This window comes from Condylura cristata, unplaced genomic scaffold, assembly GCF_000260355.1.
Source record: "Condylura cristata isolate star-nosed mole 26May11 unplaced genomic scaffold, ConCri1.0 scaffold00011, whole genome shotgun sequence".
NCBI lineage: Eukaryota > Metazoa > Chordata > Mammalia > Eulipotyphla > Talpidae > Condylura > Condylura cristata.
Genome location: NW_004567112.1, coordinates 43422414 through 43448337, shown reverse-complemented (window position 1 = coordinate 43448337; position 25924 = coordinate 43422414). Strand labels below are relative to the sequence as shown.

The 25924-nt window shown below is 33.3% G+C and overlaps 1 protein-coding gene across 1 annotated transcript in view; it reads right to left on the bottom strand.

Annotated features, from left to right (window-relative positions):
- Window positions 1-25924, bottom strand: part of JMJD1C (jumonji domain containing 1C) — a 207293-nt gene that overhangs the window by 154060 nt on the left and 27309 nt on the right. The window contains exon 2 of the mRNA XM_012723687.1: window positions 15967-16131. Coding sequence (XP_012579141.1) covers window positions 15967-16131 — 165 coding nt within the window. The remainder of the gene's footprint in view (window positions 1-15966; window positions 16132-25924) is intronic.

Below are 25924 nucleotides of genomic sequence, written 5' to 3'. Positions count from 1 at the left end.
GCCTGTTCTGCTCCCCACTCTGTCTCTGGTGAAGCCTCTCACCGCCCCTGAGCCTCTGGCCTGTACCCCAGTTCTGTATGCATAAATAAATAAATAAATCTTTAAAAAAAATAAATAAACTTCCAAGTTTTGAATTTGAAGTGGTTTAAAACCCATCCTGATAATACCACACCAAATGTAAGGCAGACTTAAAAGTAAATTGTCTCTGAAGAAATCTACCTTCATTTTGTTCTCACAAAACTATTCCAGTCATCTCAGCATGGAAAAGAACAGTAAAAAACTAAAAATTTACTGAACACACACACACACACAAACCAAGGTAATATGATGGGAAATCAACCATATTCAAATCAGCCAGAACCAGAGACAGCAAAAAGGAAAACTTCTACAGATGGGAAAACTCACACACACACACACACACACACACACACACACACACACTCACAAACAGACTAATTATGATATTACGTGTTTAAAGAAATAAATGACATTTTAAGAAGAATGTAAACTTTTTTTGTTTTTAAAGGACAGGTAGAATTGAATAGAGCCAAACAGAACTTGTAGGTATAAAAAAGCTATAAATTTAAATTTTTTGAAAAGGCATGGAATGGATAAAAAGTCCTATCAGATATCACTGAAAAGAAGCAGCAAGCTGGAAGTCAGGACAGAGGAAAAACAGCACAGAAATAAAACTAAAAAAGTACATCTGGAAAAGAGTGTACTGAACTCTACTTAAAGTCAACACAGAGGTCTACTCATAAAGGAGGGGTGCTAAAATACTGAATAAAACAAACATGACCTGTTTTCATTGGATATTCTAGTAGGAAAGATTAACATTCATCAAAGTAATCACAAAAATAAAATAGTCATATCTGTGACAAATTTAATTAGAAAAAGATACGAAGTCCTTTCCTCAATTTAGAATACAGATTTATAGAGCCTTCCATGAGGACATGAAGTAATGTTTTAAGTGAAACTGAGTTAACTAGGAATGTGTTCTAAGTAGAAAGCCTTGTACAGTGTGTACAAGGGCATGAGGCAGAAGAAAATATTACTTTTTCAAGAATTCAAGAGAAAATTACAGGGATGGACTATGAAGAATAGGGCAACAATGATCAGGAATATATGGGTGATTCATAAGTGGGCAAGACCACACAGTTGCATAAATGGATGTTTGGTCTTTTTCCTAATAATGAGAATACACTGAACGATTTTAAGCAAAGCAGGTAAAAATATAGTATTTTCATGTGGAAAATACATTTACAATAACTGTCTCAATTGATAAAACTGACATTTTCATAGTAATCATACTTAACTATAAAGATAAGTATAATATAATTAAGCATAACTACAACAAATGGTTTTTCAAGGTCATTAATTGTCCAAGAAATAGGGGACTTCCCTTTTATCACCAAATAATTATAAATTTTCCTTCATAGAAATAAAATTATAGATTTTAATTTCCTTTGATATCTTTTGCCTATTTAATTCTTATATTGTTATTACATTATTTATTGTAACTAACTAGCTGGATATTTATTATTAATCATTTCTTCTTTTTTTTTTTTAAAGATTTATTTATTTTTGCATACAGAACTGGGGTACAGGCCAGAGGCTCAGGGGCGGTGAGAGGCTTCACCAGAGACAGAGTGGGGAGCAGAACAGGCAGATCGACGAAGTACACTGCTAAGGGGAGCAGCGGGCGGTTCAGGAGAGGTCTGCCACACCATGTGGTCACCTCCGGGGCAGGCGGGAATCGAACTCATGCGGAAGCGGCTTTAGCTTCTTAGTGCTGTGCTTTAACCCGCTGCGCCACTAGGGAGGGCCCCATTTCTTCATTTTAACAGTTTTTTCATTTTTATGTACTTTTAGATATTTAGATTTTAATCAACTCATTTCTATTTATAGGTGAAATGAGCATGCTAACCACTGAGTTTTATACAAACATGTATTTCAATTTCCTTTAGTTTTAAAAATAGGTTTAATACTTTGTCCTTTATAACTGACCTTTCATTCTTATTGTTTAGTATTTTCTATTTGATTTTTTTACTTTCTGTTTATTTCTAAGTCAGTTCTTTTTGTCAATAATCTTTATTTTTCAAATTAATTGAAAATAAATGTTTTAGCACTGAAGATTTTAAGAAACTTAAAAAACAAGTTTCTCAAATTTCTCTTAAATGTCATGCAGTAAACCTTTTTTTATTTCTCATTTTAAAATAATTATAAATAGGAAATTGCAAAAACAAACAAAATACCTTTACCTAGTTTTCCCTAACAGTAACATCTTGTACAACCATAGGACAATGTTAGTAGGAAACCATTATTTGTACAAATCTTATTTTAACATTTTTACATGCACTCATTTGTGTACATGTGTATGTGTACACAAAGTCTTTGCAATTTTAACACATTTTGGATTCATGTAATCACTACACAACCATTATACAGTGTTGTTTCAAGTACCCCCATTGCCTGCACACCATTTATAAAATCCTTGTAACTCAGCTAAATTGGCTTACATAATAAAACAGCATAGAGCTAGGAAGAACAAGAGTCCAGCAGCATGTAGGAAAAGGAAGTAGTCAAAGGTTGAAGAATAGACAAAACAGATATTTTTGAGGAACAGCTGTATAAGAATACCTCTTGGTTGGAAGACAAATATACAAAGATTATATAGAGGCTTTGCTGCACGTTCTATGATGTCTTCTCTTTTTATTTAAAAATCATAATGTATGCTCCTATGCCTTTATTTCAGGTAAAATATAACAATGCAATCACATTTGGACACATGATGAATTTTCCAGGATTAGCTAATTCAGAGCTCAGTAAAATTATAGCTGAAATAACAGGCTGCATACATTCCTTTTTTTTTTTTTAAAATAAAGTTCACTTTGTGCTCCAAATTTATTCATATATTCTGCAATTATCTACATTCAAATAAGGACTCTATACCACTCCAATGAAAAGGGGGAAAAAACTAGTAAGAGTAAAAACCATTCACTTTACAATTAAAGTTCTATCAGTAATAGATCTAGAGAGCAGTACAGCATCATAGTAACAAAAGGACTGCAAGCCTATATATAGTCATATTACTACTACCTCACAGGTTACAAAAGACATAATTTGTCTGCAAACATTCTCAAAGTAAAATATGCCTTTATTTACATTAAAACCCTTTCTTTACTTTTTACATTATGCCTTTCTTTACAAATAAATCCCTAAAGAACAGAAAAAAACCTTGGAAATCATTCTTATATCTTGTGAAATCTGGAGAGGAAACCCAAGGTTAGAATAATCAATCACCTTTGTATTTACTGAGTGTGGATAGCTATCATTCACACATCCATTTTAACTTTATGGATTAAAAATTTATAATTCATAAGCAGTACATACATAATAAATGCGGTATTTAAAGTAATCTTTTTGGAAGAAAAATGTCAAGGGGAAAGTCTAAAAGGATAAACAGTAATTTCTATGGGAAACCCATAAGAGAATAGAGTTATCATTTAACTTTATACAAATCTCAAATATTTTAACTTTTCAACACCTCTTTTGTATTTTCTCACTTTTTAAAACAGGAATAAAAATATCCACCTCAAAGAGTTTATGTGAAACACTGAGAATGTGGTAAATCAAAAATTAAATATAGATACTGTTACTTGTAATAATTATCTTTTTTTTCACACTAAGTATAAATACAATTTAAAACAATACTGAGACTTTTTATTTCTTATAAAACTCTTCACAAGTACAACTATGTGTCAGTCAGCAAGGACCATGTTATTAGATTCTTAGTACTTGCAAAATAGTACATATTAAAAGATAATTATTTAATGGATGAAAAAATTATGTAACACATACATGTCACTAACTGCAATTTTACATATTTGTAATCACTAGAAGTTAAAAAGTGAACAGTGAAACAGAAGCTATTTTTACATTAAAAAGTACATTTTTTTTGGCCCTCCCTGGTGGAGCAGTGGGTTAAAGCAATGCACTAAGAAGCTTAAGTCACTTCCGCATGAGTTCAATCCCTGCCTGCCCCCAGGAGAGCCACATGGCGTGGCAGACCTCTCCTGACCCGCCCGCTGCTCCCCTCAGCAGTGTACTTCGTCATCTGCCTGTTCTGTTCCCCACTCTGTCTCTGGTGAATCCTCTCACCCTCCGCATCTCTGGCCTGTAACCCAGTTCTGTATGAATAAATAGATCTTTAAAAAAAAAAAAAAGTAAACATTTTTTAGACTTGGTAAGAATAACTCAAAACCAAAGCAAACTTTTCCTCCCATCCCCACAAGAACTGAAAATTTTTTCTCAAATTGGTATACATAGTAGTGGATATGGTAGCCAGATTTCTCTTCAGGAAGAAAATGTAATCAATACTTTGTCTTCATTTTACAAGATTTGCTGCATCTGGCTATTTAAAATTATAATAGCAACAAAATGACAAAGCTTTCAATAAATATTTTTGGAGTGAGCTTGTTTTGATGAGTATCAATGTACATTTGTGGTGATTTTAGTGGGATTTCTGATAGGCATCATTGTAGGTTGAATGGGTGTAGATATGAACATTCTAGAGACAGTGGAGTCAGTATTAGTTGGTTTTCTGTTTTTGTTTTGTTTTATTTTGTTTTTTTCCTCTGGGGACCTTCACTTTTTCTGAGAGGACAATCCTCTAAACATCTGCCCAAGGATATATATCTGGCTAACAATGTTCAAAGAGCAGAATAAAGAAACAGTGTATAAAGGAAAAGTGTCATTACTTAATAAAAGACTCTTGAGCTACATCAAAATTCTGATATATCAAATGTCCAAACAGATTTTTCAGATCATTCTTTCAAGAATAACCCCTACTCTAATTCTCATTGTTATTTCCTTCAAAGTAAGAAGGGTTGCCAGTCCCATCCACTACTTCTACCAGCAAATCATTTAGTGCTTGGATTTTTTTTTTTTTGACTTTCTGGTATTTGTCAACATTCTTTATTGATATTTGTTTTTCTTGATCTTTGTAAAATTGGCCTTCATTTCTCATCCACTCACTATATTCTAAAAATGTCTTAATATCATTATTGCCTCAAAAAATTATTGGAAATTTTAAGGAAATTAAGATGTGTTTTACCAAGTTTAATTTTTCTAGTCCCACCTAAATTATTTAAATAAAATAATAAATAATGCCCTAGGTGCTCTCCAATCAGTTCACTCTGCTGCTACAGTTTTCAATTTAAATTTAAAAATCAACTATTTAACCCACATGATGGTAATTCACTGGTTTTCTATTCCACCTAGGGAATAAATGTCCAAGATCCTCAATCTAACATAAGAACCTTTATGATCTGGTCTCTATATACTCTCCCCTACTCATCATCAAACACTTCATCACAATTACTTGGCTACTGTAGTTTGGCATTTTCCAATCAATACCTACTTTCTTCAAAACATCTTTTATATGCCATTTCCAATCAGGAAAAGCCAATTTAGTATTTAAAAAAATTCAAGTTATCACCCTCTTCTGTGTAGCTTTTCCCTTGCCAAGCTACATTTTCCTTCTCTATTCTCTCACTTTATAAACCTTTATCATTGATTAGTTCATTTTCCATCTATGTACCTGTCTTACTCTGGGCTTCTTGAACAAAGATTTTAATATATACTCACTTATAACCACACAACCTAAAATTATCAGATGACAAATTAGGTTGTTTTACTTCTAAATATTTCTTAAAACTGTGCTGACTAAATAATGCAAATGCTTTTCCATGAGTTTTCTCATTAAGTTTCAAAAGCAGACAAGGTATAAACTCTACTATAGAAGAAAGCATTTATCTAGAGAGAGGAGATTTGAGTTTATTTCCACTTAAAGTTGTGCTAGTAATTTAACTGAACATAAATGTAAGCAACAAACAATGACCAAAGACTTTCCTTTTCTTACTAAAAAGAAAAATAACATTAAACTGGGTGATGACAATAGCAACTTAATGAGAAACTTTCATAAAGCATATGTAGCTGTACAGTGAAGAATTAACCTAATCCTGTCTGGCCCTTGGCTACTGAGAGGTGCTCTCTATAGCTCTGGAATGCCTTGCCTGATAGGAGTGTGTTTACCTATGATCTTGGAGAGTTCAACAATGTGACTTATGACAGAAGCTGCAGATCACATTTGTCATGTGTGACCTTCAGAGAAAGCAATAAAACTAAAGGTATTTGAGTGTGATCATCTGGGTTGAATTGGAGCCTAAAGCTCAGTCATGTGGAGAATAAATGACCAAGTACAATAAAAACAATGAATACTAAAGGCTTGATTGAGCTTTGGTAATAATCTATGCACACTGTCAGACACTGTGGCCAGAAAAAGGTAATGCTGCTCATGAATCCACATTTGGATCCTTCTGGATTTATATCCTATGTCTTTTCCCTTGACTGACTTAAATTTGTCAGTCCTTTCTCTGTAACAAATGTTAGAGGTGAGCTGAACCAATTTCAGTGAGTTCTGTGAGCTCTTATAAATAATTATTGAACCTCAGGATTCAATGAGTTCTGGGAAATCCTTGAACTTGCAATAGTGTCAGAAGTAAGGACAGTCTTGTGGAGACTTTTCCTTCAAACTGGAAAGATAACTAAATTCATCATTGCAGTTGATGCTAAAGGTGCGATTTGTGAGACAGATGCTGACCACCTGAACAATGTGGTCTTGGGAGAAAAGAATGAGAGTATAAGGAATGACAAATATTTGATCCTATGGTTGGGGCCATCCATAGTATGGCACAGCATCTGCACTGTAATAATAGGTGTAAACATTATCAGTGGAATTTAGATATGAGGAATCTAACACCTGAGGTGTCGACTCACTGGGTACATAAAGAATTGCAAAGTTAAAAAAAAAATGAAGTAACTTGATTATTGCTACTAAAATAGCTAGAGAGATAACAAAGGGCATTGTTTGGGCAGATCCTAAGGCTAGGCCAAGTTTTGGTTTTAGCTAAATCCAGCTGTAGGCATTAACACCAATACCTACACTTACACCTACACCGTGATGTAAAATGTCATATAACTCAAGTAAAATAAAAATCAAAATCCAACTTTCTCCCAAAATGGATTTTTAAATATTTTAGGTAAAACCAAATGAAAGCATTGAAGCCCTATAAGTTAAAACAGAGAAAAACCCCAGTTACATGGAAACTTCAAATGATTATTAGGAAAAGATGTGAATGTGAATGAAGCAGATATTTATAGTATCAAAACAAACATATTACTGTAGCACTCTGAGAGACAGGCTGTAGTGATGGGAGACCCTGTTGGTTTCCCAACACTGAAGGGCCTTAAACACATCTGTTTTATTCATACCATTGAGGAAACAGTATATCCTGAATGAAGTCTACCCGCTTATGTTTCATGGCCTCCAGTGCCCCCCGCCCCTTCACTCCCCGCCAAAGAGCTCCCAAATGCTGAGGACTACAAATCCCATCATGACATCATCTGCCATGACTCATGACTTCCTGAAGAGATGATTGATTCTCTTGTTTATGTTTTTACCTGCCTTCAGTGTGCTCTTGGAGTCCCAGCTCAGATAGCACACATTCATTCATTTTCTTCCCCTCTCTCTCTCTCTCTCCTCTTTTCATTTCCCTTTATAAATAAACCTTTTACTACCTTTTTATGTGTGCCTGCACTTGGGTCTTACTCTACAATTACATGAGTCCACTGAATGAGGACTGCCACCCAGACCATCCATTTCAAGCTGCCCTGTAACAATGCAAGTTTGAGGAAACTTTAAACACCAGAAGGCATAGATGACTACAAGAAAACTTAAACTCAAACAATCTGAGCTAATATTGCCAACATCTAATGAACATCAGAAGTTTGTTAAGGTTTAATAAGAAGGCTTAGGTCCCTTGTTTAAGCCCAAGTTGGGATCCTAAGATCAAACATACACAAAATGAGTAAAACAGGGTAGAGATGTTTTTGGGACTCCCTGTATAGGAACCCCATATATTAAGTATATAAATCCACTGATAAGGTTATAATAAATGTTGGAAGTATGTAAAAATGTAAAGGTTGATAAGATTAAGGCAAATGTTTAGGTTTCATCTGGAAGGAAGGCAAGAGATGAGAATGAAACTATGAAGTTGATATTTCAGTGAAGTGGGTAGAGCAAACTGAAAAAGTGATAAAGGATTATGCTACCAATCAGCACTGAATAGGACTTGTAAACCTTATCTTAAAGGGCCTGTTGACTTTTTCATGTTTAACTACTGCTTTCTGTTGTGTGTTTTTATATAGTAGGGCCAACCATCCTCCTACAGGGAACACATCAAGTATTAAGAATTGTTCATACCTGCTAACTGCATACACTAGTCCTATAGTACATAGGCTATGTATTATTTTGATAAGTTTTTTATAACATACAACCAGCAATAAATGGAAGGGGGTGGGAAGCAAGTAACTGAATTCACAAGAATATGTAAACACATGTTAATAGCTCTGTTAGTCAGATTAACTATTTCTTTAAATATATACTGCACTGACTCCTCCAAATGTTGGGCATGCTTTACTGTTACTAGTGCTGTGTCTCTTACACGATATGTTAAATGTAAATGTCATTTACATTTAATATCATTTTTCTATAAAAGCACACAGGCTAAGGCAAAGAGGTGGTTTGTACAGTGGCGGGGCAGTACTATCCTGAACAGAAAGATCTGGCCTAGATGTTGGCTACTGGAACTCAATCTGCATAAAATGTAATGCCCTTCCTTTTTGTATTGCTAGCTCCTATTATACACACAGCTGTCTGATAAACATTCATTAAACTGAATATAACTTTTACATTTTAAAAATTATTTTATAAGGGTAATTTCCTAAAAGGATAATAAAACAAAGAGTATAAATGTCTTTATAGTTCTTAATTAAAAGATAACTTTTTGCCAAATATGTTATTTTATGATACACAAAAAGTGAATAGGTATACACATTCGCTGAAAGCTTTCCTAACATTAAATTTTGTCATCTAAAATACTTAATTTTATTATATAATTTGATCTCGTAAAGTGCATTTCTTACTAGATAACTGCTTATACAGTAACTATCATTTTAAAAGTACATTGCTGCTTACTAGAAATATAAAAATAATAATCCTAAAGGTATATTCTTTACAGTCATTTTATTATTAAAGAGTATACAAACAACAATAAATATTAATTTTAATTCTACACTTTAAAATTAATTTTGAATTTTTAAATTTACTTCAAAGTTCAATTAATAGTTGGAATTGGCATGGCTTTTTGTTGGTTTTTTTTTTTTTTTTTTTTTTTTGCGTAGAAGAATTGGCATACAGGCCAGAAGTGGTGAGAGGGTAGGGGGAGGTGAGAAGATTCACCAAAGTCAGAGTAAGAAGCAGAACAAGTGGATGTACTGAAATACACTGCTATGAGGAACAGCAATCGAAACAGAAGTGGTATGCTGTGCCTTGTGAGTTAGTTCCCTGGACAGGGACTGAATTCAGGCCAGAGTGATAATACCGTTGAGACATAACACCCAGGCCACCAGGGAGGCCCCCTGATATGGCTTCTGATTAAAATTACAATGTGCCCTGAGTATGATAATGTGAAAAGCCATATATACGGCTAATTCTGTTGCCAAGATAGATGTTATTCTGCTTTGACTTTATTTCAGAATAGATAGGAACTAAAATTTACTTTTACTCTGCAAATGATCTACTGTGATCAAATTTACTTATTGCCTAAGGTAGGTAAGCCACTGTGCTAGATTCCAAGGAGTTACACAAAATTTACTAAGACATAAGTCCTGTCCTCAAAGACTTACAATCTAGTAAGGAAAGACAGGCATCCAAACAAATAGGTGTAATACAAAGCAAAATTATTAGTTGTTAAAACAGGTACAAAGTTCTATAGAAGCACAGGATGGTGAGATTAATGCAGGTTAGGGTGATCTGGAAGACTGGGTCAGCAGAAAAGTAGTAGAAAACTCTGCCCCTTAGAAAATGCAGTAGTGTTACAGCCCAACTGGGTTAGGGTCGAAGCCCCTCTCCCCACAGAAGGTTTTCCTAAAGGAGATGGAGCCAGGGCCCTAACCCAGTTAGGTAGGTGATTCGTTGATTTCAATTATGAATGCCAACACTTTCATTCCCTGGTACAGATAAATGTGATTTCACAAGTATTTTACTTTATTTTAAAAAATAAATAAAATTTAACAAAGCATTAAATAACTTACATCTTTATGTAAGTTATCTTGGTCTCTATTATCAGAATGGCCTCAAGTGGTACCCTGATCATACAGGACCAAGCAAAAAAAAAAATTAGACACCACTTCAAGATGTTACATATGTGGTGCTCCAATACATGCTTTGCTACTGATATCCTGGGAAGACAGACGGAGAGAGACAATGTCAGAAAAGTAACCTGGGTGGTGTTATACTATCGACATTTTGTTGAGATTTTATTTATTTTGAAATTTTTTACATGTACTTTAGAATAGTTTGATGAGATAACAGGAATTTTTTTGTGCAGTCATGATTTTAAGAGCAAGCAGGTACACTGCTGGTTTATCTGATTTCTCAGAATAAAACATACACAAGATAATATAAACAATATGTAATATTTAACAGGTACCACACGAGGGGTGAAACAACTAGAAAGAAGATTAAAAAAATACAAACATGTTTAAGTACAACAGAACAAAAAAGCAAGTGTCATGTGCATAGAGTAAGAAACATTGAATGCGCAGAAAAAGATAAGAATATTAGTTTCATCTATTTCATCCTACCACCACCTTGTATGTATCCCTAAAATTTCTTGAATTCTTTGTATTTTATTCTGCTATACATTTTTTAAAATTCACAACTGTGCTCATAGATATCCTTAAATAAGCCTCATTTTAATGAACAGATAAAACAACAGAATCTCATTCACATACATAATACATAAATGAATGTAACTTCTTATGAAACTTAAAATGATTTTGTTATAAAGTATAGCAAGCACTATCATTCCAATTATTCACTGTTACTTTCAAAGACTAAAAAAAGAAACTGGAAGGTAGAAAGACACACCCTGACTAACTGAAATAGTAAGGAAGAAGCTCTATTACATAAACTTCCTTTAAATATAAACATACAATTCAATGACTGCTATCAAAGATTTAGCTGAGCAAACCATGAAACAATTATGACAAAGGATTATACTATCTGTAATAACATAAAGAGTGCCTAACACATTAGAAAACTACGAAACTCTGATTAAATTGAAAAGATAATTCACAAAAAGTACAAATTGCAAATAAATATGAAAAAAATACATCCTATTAATTAAAACAATAAAATAATTTTAATATTAAATAAACAGGTATAAAACAATAAAATTCAATGTTGCCCTCTTTAAGTTAAAAAATTTTCCTTTTTAAAATGTTTACTTGGGTTTTAAAATAAGACGGTCTGACAATAATGCTTATAAGGTCAGGATGAGGGCATGGGGTGAGATGAAAAGACGCTATACTGATTGGAGATAACTGCAGTAAAACAACTTCTTAAAAAATTGTGAAAACTGTTGGGAGAAATTTAGTTTTTGTTCTTTTCAAGTTTAGAAGCTTTGATCAGTAATTTGATTATAAATCTAAAGTATAAAAATAATCAGAACTGCAAATAATTACATATTTGTCTCAATAATATTCATCACAATTATTTATAAACCACAAAAATCATGAACCACAACATCAAACATTAGGGAAATGGCTCATCATAATATCAAATTTTATAGTCATTAAAAATTTTAAAGTTAATATCTGAGGGAAAATGCGTAACTAAAACAATAAAAAAAAAGCTGTATCAGTAACAATCTTAGTTAAAACTATTAAAAGCAGAGATCTTTTTATCCTGATGCTTCACTGAATTTACTGATGTGTGTGTGTATATAATCTTTAGGATTTTTGATAATAAGATTATATTACCTGTAAACAGAAATAATACTATTTCTCCCTTTCTAATACAGATGCTTTTCACTGTGTGTAATAGCTAATGTAGGAACTTCCCATATTACTTTGAACAGAGGTAGTATACTTTTCTTGTTTATAAGTAAACACTTCGTTTTCACAATTAAAATGAGTTAAGCAGCAGAACATAAAGTCAATTGAAGAGGAACAGCTGATCTTCTATGCTCTAATAATGAACAATCTGAAAATGAAATTAATAAAACAACTCATTTATAGTACCACTGAAAATAATAACTTAGGTATTAGCCGAGCAAGACATACATAAGGAAAGCATGGCTGAAAGAGTTTAAAGATGACATTAAAAAAAAAAAAAAAATCTTGTGTTCATGGACTAGAAGGCTTAGTATTAAAATGTTAAGACAATCCAAAGAGATCTACAGATTTAATGCAAACTTTATCAAATCCTAACAATGTTTCTTACAGAAATAGCAAAATCCCAAAGTTCAATTATGGATTTCATGGGATCCTACAACATTGTAAAGAACCAGGCTGGAAGATTCGCATATCTGGATTTCAAACCTTACTACAAAACTACCATAATCAAAATAGCATGACACTAGCATAAAGACAGATATAGAGACCACTGAAACAGAATGAGAACCCATAAATAAAATAACATTTGTATATACAGGGGCTCTACTCCACACTGCTTCTTTAAATAAAGTGAATATGCAATGAAATTAGTTACATGACTTCTTTTCAGTGCACATAAAAATTATGTTTATACTATACTAATGTTCAGTTACATGTACAATAGCAGTATATCAACAAAAACCAACATATACCTTCATTAAATGTAACAGAGAGAAAATGTGGCATATATTGTTGAAAATGGCATTAATAAAACTTCCTCCAAGCAGGGTTGTCACAAACCTTCAATTTATTTAAAATTCATTATTTGCAAAATACAATAAAACTAGGTATAAAATGAGATGTGTCATGTGGTAAAATATTTTGTAAGACTGCCAAGGCCCCTCTGGAGAAAGGGCAGTCTTTTCAGAAATGGTACTGAAAAAAATGGATACACACAAGCAAAACAAAGAAGCTACAACCTTCCCCAATACAATACTTAAATAATAACTCAAAATTGATCAGGACCTTACAATGTTAACATCTAAAACAACGAAACTATTATTTAAAAAAACAACGAAAGCTTTACAACACTGAAACTGAGCATAATTTCTTGGGTATGATGCCAAAGGCATAGCTAAAAAAAAGAAAAAAAATTAACCAAAAATTCATAAAAATTTTAAAATACTACAAATCAAAACCCAAAGAATGGAAGAAAATGTTTGCAGATTCTATTCATATCACATTTTTCAGTGCATATAAAATTATGCTTATACTACACTAACAGTCTAATAAGGGATTAATATCCACAATATACAAAGAACTACAATAACTCAACCTAAAAACAAACATTATACTTCAAAACTGGGCAAAGGGCTTATTCAAACTTTTTTCAAAAACAAAATACAAGTGGCCAAAAAGTACATGAGAAAAAGCTCAAAATTGCTTATGATGAGGGAAATTCAAATCAAAACCACAAAAAGACTGTCGATACCCATTAGGAGTGCTGTTATCAAAAAACAAATACTGGCAAGAATATAAAATAGTTTTGCTGCTGTGAAAACTATAAGGTTGTTCCTCATAAAATTTAAAAACAGAATTGCTATAGGGTCCAGCAGTTTCACTTCTGGCTATACACCATAGCACTGAAAGTATGGCCTCAACGACAATTACATACACCTATGTTCATTGCAATATTATTCACAGTAACAAAGAGGTAGAGGCAACAGATGTGTCCCTCAACAAATGGTTTAATATCGCTCTCTCTCTCACACACGCACAACACAGACACCTTATAAATTCTAGTACTACCTAGCATAAGGTTTTCAATCTTATAAATTAAACCCTAACATAAAAAACAAAACTTATAAAAAACAAACCTTGAAGTCAGTATGCTAAGTGAAGTCAGTCAGTCACAAAATGAAAAATGTATGATTCCACTTATGAGGTAATTAGTCAAAATCAACAGACAAAGTAAAATGGTGGTTGCCAGGAGATAGAGAGGGGTCAATCAGGATTGCTATTTAATGGACATTGAATTTTGTAAAATAATCAGATTAAGTTTTGTAGTTGGGTGGTTGTACAAAAGCGTGAATGTAGTTAATGCCATTGAACTTGCAATTAAAAGGTAAAACTTTATTTAAGCATATTTTACAATTTAATATTTTTTAATTTCAGGGAGGCGGAAAAAGCAAAGAAATATATTTACAAAAACATGCTTAAGAATTTAGCTGGCTTTTCCTCGCTGGCAAAAGTAAAATAACTACAATGTCTGCTTTATACTTTATATCAAAATTATATCAAATTATTTATTTTATTAAAATGAAATTAGGCCCTCCCTGGTGGTGCAGCAGGTAGAAGTGCAGCACTGCAAGCTAGCTGCAGCTGCTTCAGTGCCAGTTCAATCCCCAGCACCAGAGGTGATCCACATGGTGCAGCAGACCTCTCCTGACCCGTCTGCTGCTCCCCTCAGCAATGTACTTTGTCAATCTGCCTGTTCTTCTCTTTTGTCTCTAGTTAATCCTCTTACCACCTTTGCACCTCTGGCCTGCACCCCAGTTCTGTATGCATAAATAAATAAAATATTTTTTAAAAAAGTTAAATGTTTTATTAAAATAAAATTAAATGTTTTATTAAAACAAAAATTAATTATAAAGGTTTTTATAATGTACATTTTTGTATAAAATAAATTGATTTCAAAAAGGTTAGGTGATTTTTTACATTATGAGGTTAAAAATTAAAAACAAATAGTTTTCTATAATTGAAAAAAATCATAAATAGTATTGACTAATAAAAAAAATTCTTTGAAGTCAGTAATTTATGAATAAAAAATAGGAATTCACTTCATTTTAATTGTCTGAAAAAGACGAAGATTTTCTATAGTTAGGTTTATTCTTTAAGTAAGATACTGAGACTTGTATTACTGATGCTGCTTTATATTTTTGAGACTTCTCATTGATAATTCACAAATACAGTACTGATAACACAACTTGTTAAAACAAGTTTTCACCAATTTGTGAGTTAAGTTCAATAAAGCCAAAAAGCATAGATTTTAAAACTCTAAGTAACAATTTAACATGCTGACTGAACAGATTTTTTGAAATCAATCATGGAAAAAAATTCTTCTGCATTTTGCTAGTGCATTCAAAGTATCCTGTCAAAACTATAGCTCATGAAGATCCTTTTTCACCCTTCCATATTATGTTTTCTTTTAAAAATTACACTAGTTCATTTCATACCCTCCCAACTTATCTTCCTGTTTTTCCATTTTAACTACGGATCTCTTCAGACTTTTAGAGTTAACTGAAAAGAGAAAAGTTAAGCACTGTAATTATTAGTAAATAAACTTATGTTTTAAAATATCTACTTATGAGGATAAGTTTTATTCATGTTTTAAAAATGTAGAAGTACCTATTCTGTTATTATTTATATCAAATACATTCTCTTACAGGGAACATTTCTGATATGAAGCAATTTTACCTATTACTGAACATATAGTTACATACTAAGTAGTCACTACTATCCACAATGATTCACTCAATTTTAATCAAGAAAAACTGTATATAACTTAATGTTTTACAAAAAAAACATTTCTCTTATTGTTCAACTATAATCTCAGTCAAGTTGTTACCAAAATCATACAAAACAGTCAACGTTCTCTTAGCAACTTTCAATCAAAATTTTTCACCCAGGTGGAAAGAATTTAAATATTTGTGAAATAAATATCTAAAAGTACAAACAAAGTAGCAATAACTGATAAATGAAAGGAGTATTGTGAAATTTCTGCCAGTTTCTTCAGGAATATTAATATGTAATTACACCAATATAAATCTAAATTTACATTCAGCTCTTATTCTTTTAAAACAAACAAATGAAAATGTTTAATGAAGCAGAACTAGATCTTACCAATGCAGGCCACTGAATCTGTCTGCTTTTTGATCCCTGAGTCTGTCTAGGGTCGTTCCTTCTGGCCCATATTAAGTGGTATTCCACCAAGAAAGTCGAAAAATCTTCATAAACTTTAAACCACTCTCGTTTATCCCACTCAAGATCATCAAATTCCACATACACCTGTGGAAAAGAAAACATAATACTCTAAAGTATAAGACATTAAGTTGAATTAGAAAACACATTAACAAATAAATTCATTACTCAAATTAACATTTTTCTTCAAATTGCCATTTATTAACTTCTCCTGAACCACATTTGAACTCTATGTATTGAAGGACAAGAAGACGACCCATGGGTTTATTAAGACAGGTAATTTGCACAATGTTGGTTAGTATAAAATGGCCACTATCTATTACATGCACTCTAAAACCTATCAATATTGATGATTTTAGAAGCAGAGGTAGGTTAACACTTTTGTAAAGGATCAAGAAAAAGGAATATTTTAGATTTTACAAAGCATATGGTCTCTGTCACAACTTACTTTTGACTTTGTAGTATGAAAACAGCAGAATATATAAACGAGATATGCTCTAGTATGACATAAAAGTTAGTAATATTTTATATAAAAGTCATTATTCCAGAGTTCTGTTTAAGTAAGATTTTATTATATCTATATTTATTTTTTAAAGATTTATTTATTTAGGCATACAAAAACTGGGATGTAGGCCACAGGTGTGGGGGTGAGAGGATTCACCAGAGACAGTGGGAAGTAGAACAGGCAGGCTGCATGAAATACACTGCTGAGGGAAATGGTGGGAGAGAATATTATAAAGTGTACTGCAACGTAGGGGTTTTACTCCCTGCTACAGTAAAACTTGTACTGCAGTAGCTGGTGATAGCTTGACAGTGCTGTCTTTAACCCCTTGTGCCACCAGGGAAGCCCTATTTCTATATTTAAAATAAGTCTTGGCCCCTCCATGGTGGCGCAACAGGTTAAAGCACTATGAAGCTATCCATAGCCACTACAGCCTAAGTTCCATTCCTGGCCAGGGAGGTGACCCACAGGGTTTAGCTGACCTCTGCCTGCTCTGTTCCCCACTCTGGTGAACCCTTCCCCTCTATCCTTCTGGCCTATATCCCAATTCTTGTCTGCATAAATAAATCATTAAAAATAAGTCTTATAGGTTACTTGAAAAAAATCTGAAATTTAAAGAAAATGAAAGTGATTGGTAAATTTATTTCATAGCTTAAAAAAAGGCACTGAGTCCCTCCATGGTGGTGCAGCGGGTTAAAGCAGAGCACTAAAAAGCTTAAGCCACTTCTGCATGAGTTTGATCCCTGCCTGCCCTGGAGGAGATCCACATGGCACACAGACCCCTCCTGACCCACCCACTGCACCCTCAGCAGTGCACTTCTTTGATCTGCCTGTTCTGCTCCCCACTCTGTCTCTGGTGAATCCTCTCATCACCCCTGCATCTCTGGCCTGCACCCCAGCTCTATTTGCATAAATAAATAAAATCTTTTTTTACAAATTCCACATAAATTAAATTTAAAAATAAGGAAGTATGTCTTTAATTCTAGTTTACACAAAGAGTAAACAAATATAACCACCTATAGGTCACTTGCAAAGTTTAAATTTTTATTAAATTGGTCAAAGTAAAAAGGCACTCATGAGTTAGCCTAAACGTAAACAGACATTATATGTCAAGCAGTAGCAATAATTCTAAAAATCCCTTTGAAGAAACCAAATCTTAAAATATAATGAAGTAAAAGTTTTGGAATTAAACCTGAGAACCACCTGGCATAATCCAAACTATAAACACTTTGGAATATAAAAATAAAACAGTTTCCAGATTAAAGGTCTTGAAGTAAGATTAAGATTTAAAATATTTTATTAGGGCCCTCCCTGGTGGCGCAGCGGGTTAAAGCACTGCACTGAGAAGCTAAAGCCACTTCTGCATGAGTTCAATTCCTGCCTGTCCCGGAGGAGACCACATGGCGCCGCAGACCTCTCCTGACACGCCCGCTGCTCCCCTCAGCAGTGTACTTCGTAGATCTGCCTGTTCTGCTCCCCACTCTGTCTCTAGTGAAGCCTCTCACCGCCCCTGAGCCTCTGGCCTGTACCCCAGTTCTGTATGTACAAATAAATAAATCTTTAAAAAAATATAAAAAAAATATTTTATTAACACATATTAAATTTCAGGAGTTGAGTCTTTTATAAAAACCGAAACATTTAATATGTGGAGTAGATGTGATGATGCAGGTGTTACAAACGGTCATGTATTTCATAGCAATCTGATTTCACAAATTCACACAGTATTTTGTTTATTCGGACATCACACAGAAATTCTTAACTATCAACTGCATAGCCAAGGTTACAGAAGCAAGCACAAGTCCTACATGATAATTGGTCACATATCCAAACTCTAAAATATAAAACCCCCAATTTCAACAAAATCTGTGGAAGAAGAAGAACCTTTGTGCAAACTTGGCAGAAAGCAGAAAAAAATTAAAATTTGAGAATAGGCAACCAAAATGAAGAAGGGTGAAAATGATGTAATGGGGATAGATATCCTTTGGAGGCTGAAAGAGCATTCAGTTCACTTTGACTCTGGCTTGGTTTCATTTTCTAAGAGTCAAATGAAGGAGAAAGTTCATTAAATGCATACAAGACAACTAAACCCTCTCTGAAGACTGGACCTTGACAGTACTCTCTCTGTAGACCATGTAGTCTGGGAAATACAGTGAACTGGTGGTGGGAATTTCATGGGAAAATCCCCGTATAAATACTTTGTACAAAAATGAAGGATGATGTAATAGATATATTTTAAAAATAAAATAATTAAGAACAAGTAAAATGTCATAAAATAATTTTTTTTAATATTCATAAAGTCCTCAACTTGGCTTTGGTCTTTTGAAGCATTAGAGATTATATTAATCACACTGCTTTTACTGAACAGAGAAAACACAGAAAGATATAATTTTAATTTCTAGGAGTAATTTTTCAAGTATATTGAGAATTTTACAAGACAACACAAATAGCAATCACATGGTAAGTGTGGTGAGTTATTGCTCTTTTTACTGGTACTCACTTCTAGAGATCAACAGTTTTGAAACGGTGTGCTGGTAGTCTTCAACATTCTACATCCCATTTCCAAGTCATTCTCAAACCTTTCCTGCTACCATTACTGCTACTAATTCTAAAACCAGTGACTCCTTTCAGATCTTTCTGTCCCAGCTGAAAATGATTTTCTTTGTTCTTTGTTATTAAAAAGAATAATGACAGGGAAAAGAAGCATTTTGATATGATCTATTTTAAATCAGAATATATAATCTCATGAAAGGTACAAATGTACCTGTAACATTACAGAAGTGTGTTTTAACTAAAGTTTACTTATTCTACGGAATCAATGTGCATTTATGTGAGAACACAGTACAGAGAAACAACACTTCTATGGAAAAAGTGTTACCGTAGTAACAAATGACTTGAAAACATCTACTCATAGTAAAAACATTTAGTGAATGTGCATATTATACTATATACCTTTGCATTTACCTTACAGATCTGGCTTTTTAAGTAATTTACAGTGGGAAAGTAAAAAATACCAAAACAAATTTTTAAAATTGCATTGGTTTTTAAGTTGATTTTCTTACATCTTTGTTAATACTTGAATAGTATTTGATTTCTCCCCTTAGGTGTGGCATTCCCCTGCTACTCCCCAACACCACAATCCCTTGTGTTCTTCTATCCCCCTTTTGTGGCTCCCTCTCCTTCTTCCCCATGCTGCTGTTTGCCTAAAATCTAGGGTCAGCTAGCAAGTTTTATCTAAAAAATTACTTTTAAACACTATATATACACACACACATACATATATACACACTGACATATATATATACATGTCACTCTTTAACTGGGAAGTAGGTGGTTTTAACAACTTGTCTGTGGGAAACATTCCTGACAAAAACAAGAATCCCAACTCATAGATTCCATTCCCTGTTTTGCCACATAGCAATACTTCAATATCAAATTTTTACCAAAAAAAGAAAAACACTATTGTGTTATTGTGTGTGTTTTCTTAGTTTTTGCTAGAACTGGCGTGTAGGCCAGAGGTACAGGAAGGTGAGAGAATTCACAAGACACAGAGTATGAAACAGAGCAGTCAGATTTTACTGAAATATACTGCTGAGGCAAGCCAAATAGGAGATGTCTGCTGTGCCATATGTATTAGCTCTCTAGCCAGGTATCAAACTCAGGTTGCAGAGGTGACAGCACTGGAGACTTAACCCCTAGACCACCAAGGAGGTCCCTTGATGTTAAATTATTATTCAGGATTATGTCTTTTGACCATGTACATTACATGCTGTGGTTATAAAAAAATACTTAAGAGTGATGCTGCTCCTTCAGTCAGAATGTCATACTCAGGCAACCCACCCATATTCCCTGCTCATGAATTAGAAGAATTACACTGTTATAATGGCCATCCTCCCCAAAGCAACATAAATTCAATGCAATTCCAAGGAAAATAGCAATATTATTTTGAAAATAACTGGCAAAATACTACTGAAATTTATAAGGAATCACCAAAACCTCAAATAGTAAAAGTAATCCTTACTATAAAAGAAAGATAACGGGAATATTACACTTCTAGATCTCAAATATTATAGTCATAATAATTAAAATAGCATAGTGCTGGAACAAAATCAGAGCTCACTGTACTAGAACTGAGAGCCAAGAAATAAACCCATACCCCTATAAACAGTTAATCCATGATAAAGGCGCCAAAAACATTCTCGAGGAAAAAGAATGAAACCAGACCACTATATTATACCATACTCAAAAATTAATTCAAAATGGATAAAAGACATGGAAGTAAAACCTTCATATATATAGTAAACACAGACATTTCATTACACTAGTATTGTTTTCAGGGATTAGTCCCCAACATCAAGAAAACAAGGGAGAACATAAACAGATGGGACTATATCAAGCTAAAAAGCTTCTGCATAGCAAAAAAGAATGTAACTGAAACAAAAATACACCTTAATGAATACTTGTACACCTATGACATTTTGTCTCTATCAATGTATTTTCTGTAATTGTTGAACTTAGTCTGATTCAAATTCAGTACTGATAAACATGGCAGTTTTATATATGAATATAGTCCCTTCACTAAAAAGCTAAACATGTATTCTCTTACATCTTACCATGTATAACAGCAATACCTAAAACCCAGTACTTAGCAGACAGCCACAAAATATCACAATTTCATTGGTCATCCACTTACTTTATGGCTACTAAGTGAAAATTCCCTTCATTAAGTCTGGTTAGTATGAGTTAAGAAAAGTAAATAGTTAGGAGTTTTTGAAATAATTTGGTGTCCTAACTTTCCAAAGAGTGTACCAGATGACAGTGAACCAGTTGTTTTTTTGAGGGGACAGATCACGATAAGCACTGAGATTTAAATAAACATATGTTTCAAATCATTGCAGTTGTTATTCTCCTGACGCTGCTAGTTTACCATTTTTGGTCAATGAGTCTTTTCAATAATTTCTGTGTCTTACAGATATGATCTTCGAAGTTTTTGACAGCTTCATGTTTCTGGTTCAACAATATTGAATCATCTTGCCCTGACCTGAAATAAACCTTATTTACATTCAAGGAATCCCATACTTTGCCAAGGGTAAAACTAGCCTTTGGAAATGGCTAGTAATGTGCACATGACTCTTGAGTTAGTCACTATAGGTAGACTTAGTATAGAGGTCAGAGTTAGTATGACTTAAAATAAAATTCTACAGCTTTTTACTGTGTTGATCTTATATTTCTGTGTCATTTCTTCCAAGTTGAAAATTTCTATTATAAGTATCAACATAATTTAATTTTCTTTGCCGTGTAAAACAGTCTAGGAATAATTCCAACACTATCGTTAATGAAAATCATTAAAGATGTTTATACTGCTCTTTTGACCTAAGGGTGTAAAAACACACTAAGCATATATAATTAAATTTCTATGTTTAAAGTCAGTAAAAAAATATTTCTCCTTTGTCTTATTTCATTTACTATAAGCCCTGTTGCTGCAAATGGCATGAGTCTGTAATTTTTGATTGCTAATTAGTAGTCCACTGTGTATACACACCATATCATGATCTACTCCCTTTTGGGGGGTGGGAGGACACTTAGACTGCTTCCACATCTTGACTATTGCTGGTATGGCAGATCCAGTTTTAGTCTTTTGAGAAAGTCCTACACTGCTTTCCACATGGGCTGAACAGTCTGTATTCCTACCAGCATTAGTTACTTTTTCTCCACATCCTTGTCAGTAGTTGTTGTTTCTGGACACTTAGTTATGGGCCATTCCCATTGGTGTGAGATAGTATTTTACTGTGATTTTGATTTGCCATTTCAATGATAATTAGTGATGCTGAACATTTGTTCATTTGCCTGGTGTCTTCTTTGACAAAGTGCCTATTTGGCTCCTCTGACCATTTTTTAATTGGGCTACTTGTTTTCTTTTTGTTGAAATATATGAGTTCTTTGTATATCTTCAATATTAGTCCCTTCTCAGATGTATGATAGCAAATATTTTCCTCCGTTCAGTAAGGTGTTTCTTCATTTTAGTTGGTCTCTTTTGCTGTACAGAAACTTTAGTTGATGTTTAATTCTCAACTGCTTAATACTCTTTTTGTTTTACCTACAGTTGTATATTAATCTGTAAAGGTATTTCTGAGCTTTAAGTCTTGGAATGATTTGCCTATGCTTCCTTATGTATATTTTATGGTTTCAAGTCCTACAGCCAAATCTTTTACGTATTTTGAGTTGATAAATATGAATGGTGGTCTCAGGTTCATTCTATTTTGAATGTAGTATTTCAGTTTTCCCAACACTTACTGAAAAGGTTTTCATTCCACCAGTGTATATTCTTTGCTCCTTTGTTGTAGACTGGGTCTCCAGTATATTTGTGAATTTATTTCTGGGTTCTTGATTCTATTCCCTTGGTCAGTGAGTCTGTCCTTTTTTTTCATAGTAGCTTGCTGCTTTAATTATTATGACTTTATATTACAGGTGAAGTTTGGAAGTGAAATACCATAACTTTTTTTGTTGCTGTTAGGACTGCTTTGTTTATTTGAGGTCTTTTGTGAATTCACATGAATTTCAATAAAGTTCCATTTCTTTGAAGAATGCCATTGTATTTTTATTGGCGTTGTATTGAATCTGTAAATTATTTTGGAAAAGATGGCCATTTTGGCAATGTTTATTCTTCCAATGGGCAAGGGATATCTATTTATTTGTATCCTCTTCCATTTCCTTAAATAATGTCTTATAAAGTTTCTGTGTAGTTCCAATTCCCTTATTGAGTTTACTGTTGGGTATCTTTATTTATTTACTTATTTGATATGACTGTAAATGGTCTGGTTTTCTTATTTCCTTCCACTTGTTGTCCATTTATTAAACATAAGAAGGCATTGGTTTATGTATTGGCATTTCAACCTGCCATATTTCTGAGTTGGTTTATTGTTTTAATTATATTTTCTGTGAATGTTTAAAGATTCTATATGTATATTATGTCATCTGCAAATAATGGTAGCTTTCCTTCTTTTTGGAAAAGAGAATAACTGTTCTAGCTAGGGCTTACAGTACTAAGTTGAATAGTAGGAATGAGAGTAAACACCCTCTTCTTGTACCACATTTTAGTACAAAGGCTTTCAGTTTTTCACCACTGAGAATATTACTAGCTTAGGTTCATTATATACAACATTTATTAAATTCTAATTATCACACTTTTTGAGGGTTTTCATCATAATAAATTCTGTCAGATGTTTTCTTGACATCGATTGATATGATCATATATATGGTTTTTATATTTTTGTTGACATGGTGCATTGTTCCGATTAATTTTCAGACTCTGAATCATGCTTGTGTACCCCAGCATAAATCTCAGTCATAATACATAATCCTTTTAATGTATTATTGGATTCAGTTTGCTAATATTTTATTGAAGATTTTAATGTCTGTATTCATTAGGGAGATTGGTCCTTATTTTCTATTTCTATTGATCTACTCATATCGTACTCCCCACCTTTTATTAGTTTTATTTGCTCTTCTCTCTCTCTCAATAAGGTAAAACTTATGTCTTGGTTTTATTTTCCCTTTTTTCTAACATAAGCACTTAAGAGTTATAAGTTTCTAAATCCTGCTAAAGATGAACATAACTTTCTGATTTGCTACATTTTTCGTTATCATGAAGCTCAAAGTGACTTCAATTTCTTTTGTGACTTCTTCACTGATCAAGGAATTGTGCAGAGTATACTGTTTAAAATTCAAACAGCTGGAATTTTTCTTCTAGGCACAGTGTTATTATTGATTGCTATTTTAGTCAACTACGATCCAAATACTATTGTATTATCTGTATCCTTTATATTTGTTTCATAGCCCAGCATATTGTTTCTTTTGAGAAATATATCATGTGCACCTGAAAAGAATGCATATTATGAGCCTGGGCAGCAGCGTCTATAAAAACATTTAAACAGGCCCTCCCTGGTGGCGCAGCGGTTTAAACAGCATCAAGAAGCTAAAGCCACTTCCGCATGAGTTCGATTCCCGCCTGCCCCGGAGGTGACCACATGGCGCAGCAGACCTCTCCTGACCAGCCCGCTGCTCCCCTCAGCAGTGTACTTTGTCGATCTGCCTGTTCTGCTCCCAGCTCTGTCTCTGGTGAAATCCTATCACCCTCCACATCTCTGGCCTATACCCCAGTTCTGTATGAATAAATAAATAAATCTTTTTTTAAAAAAATTTAAACAAGAAGATTAATCACTTTTTTTCATGTCTGCCAGAATTTTAAAACTCCATATATGGCTGTGATATTGCCTGTATGTAAATTTCCACAATACTGTAAAAATTTTGGTTCAATTATTTTGAATGTTAATAGGAATTAACAAAGAATGGTCTACCGATTGTCTTTATTTTTTTTTAAAGATTTGTTTATTTATGCATACAGAGCTGGGGTACAAGCCAGGGATGCAGGGGCAGTGAGAGGATTCACCACAGACCGAGTGGGGAGCAGACAGGCAAAATACAGATCGACAAAGTACACTGCTGAAGGGTGCAACAGGCGAGTGAGGGCAGGTATGCCACACCATGTGGGTCACTTCAGGGACTGGGGATCAAACTCGCACTGAAGTAACTGTGGCTCGCTTGCAGTGCTGTGTACTAACCCACTGCACCACCAGGGAAGGTCCTGATTTGTCTTTGTATCTTTTTAAGTTTTCCTACACATTCCTAAACATTTAGAGTTTTAAGTTTCTAAATCCTGCTGAAGATGAACACAACAATCTGATTTGCTGCATTTTAACTTTCTAATAGCACTGAAAACTTTTCAAAATAAAAGAGCTAGTGGAAGAAAGTATCTTTCAACAATTACTATCTCTTCATCTCAGTTGTTTTGCACTGGCAAAATTTAGCGTGTGATTTCTAATAGCTTAAATTACTTAATAGAAGTCAAAAATGAGAGGGATATAAGAGAATGCTATAGACGTCTGTCAAAACTTAGATTAAAAAAAAAAATAGCCAGGTCAACATTCATCAGAGCAGAGGAAGTAAAACAAACAGTTATATTTTGTTGTAAAAAGTAATTAGAAAAAACTGTATGGAACTCCTATTTCTTTACAACAGTATGACTGTTTCCTGAATTTTCTCATTTCAACATTTAAACATCTCCATAAGTTATATGCTGTTGACTTTAAGTGAAAAAATAAGAACTATGGTATTAAATAATTTCTCTAATGCCACATAAATACAAACAAGCTAAGTAGGATTTGTATGCAATTTGTCCACATTATGGAATAATACAGTATATGTAACAATAGAAAATGTAGTAAAGCAATAACTCAACTCGATAATATAACTTTTATTAAGGCAAGGTGCATGCTATTTTCAATTTTGGAAAGTTTCCATTAGTAATAAACAGAAAATATA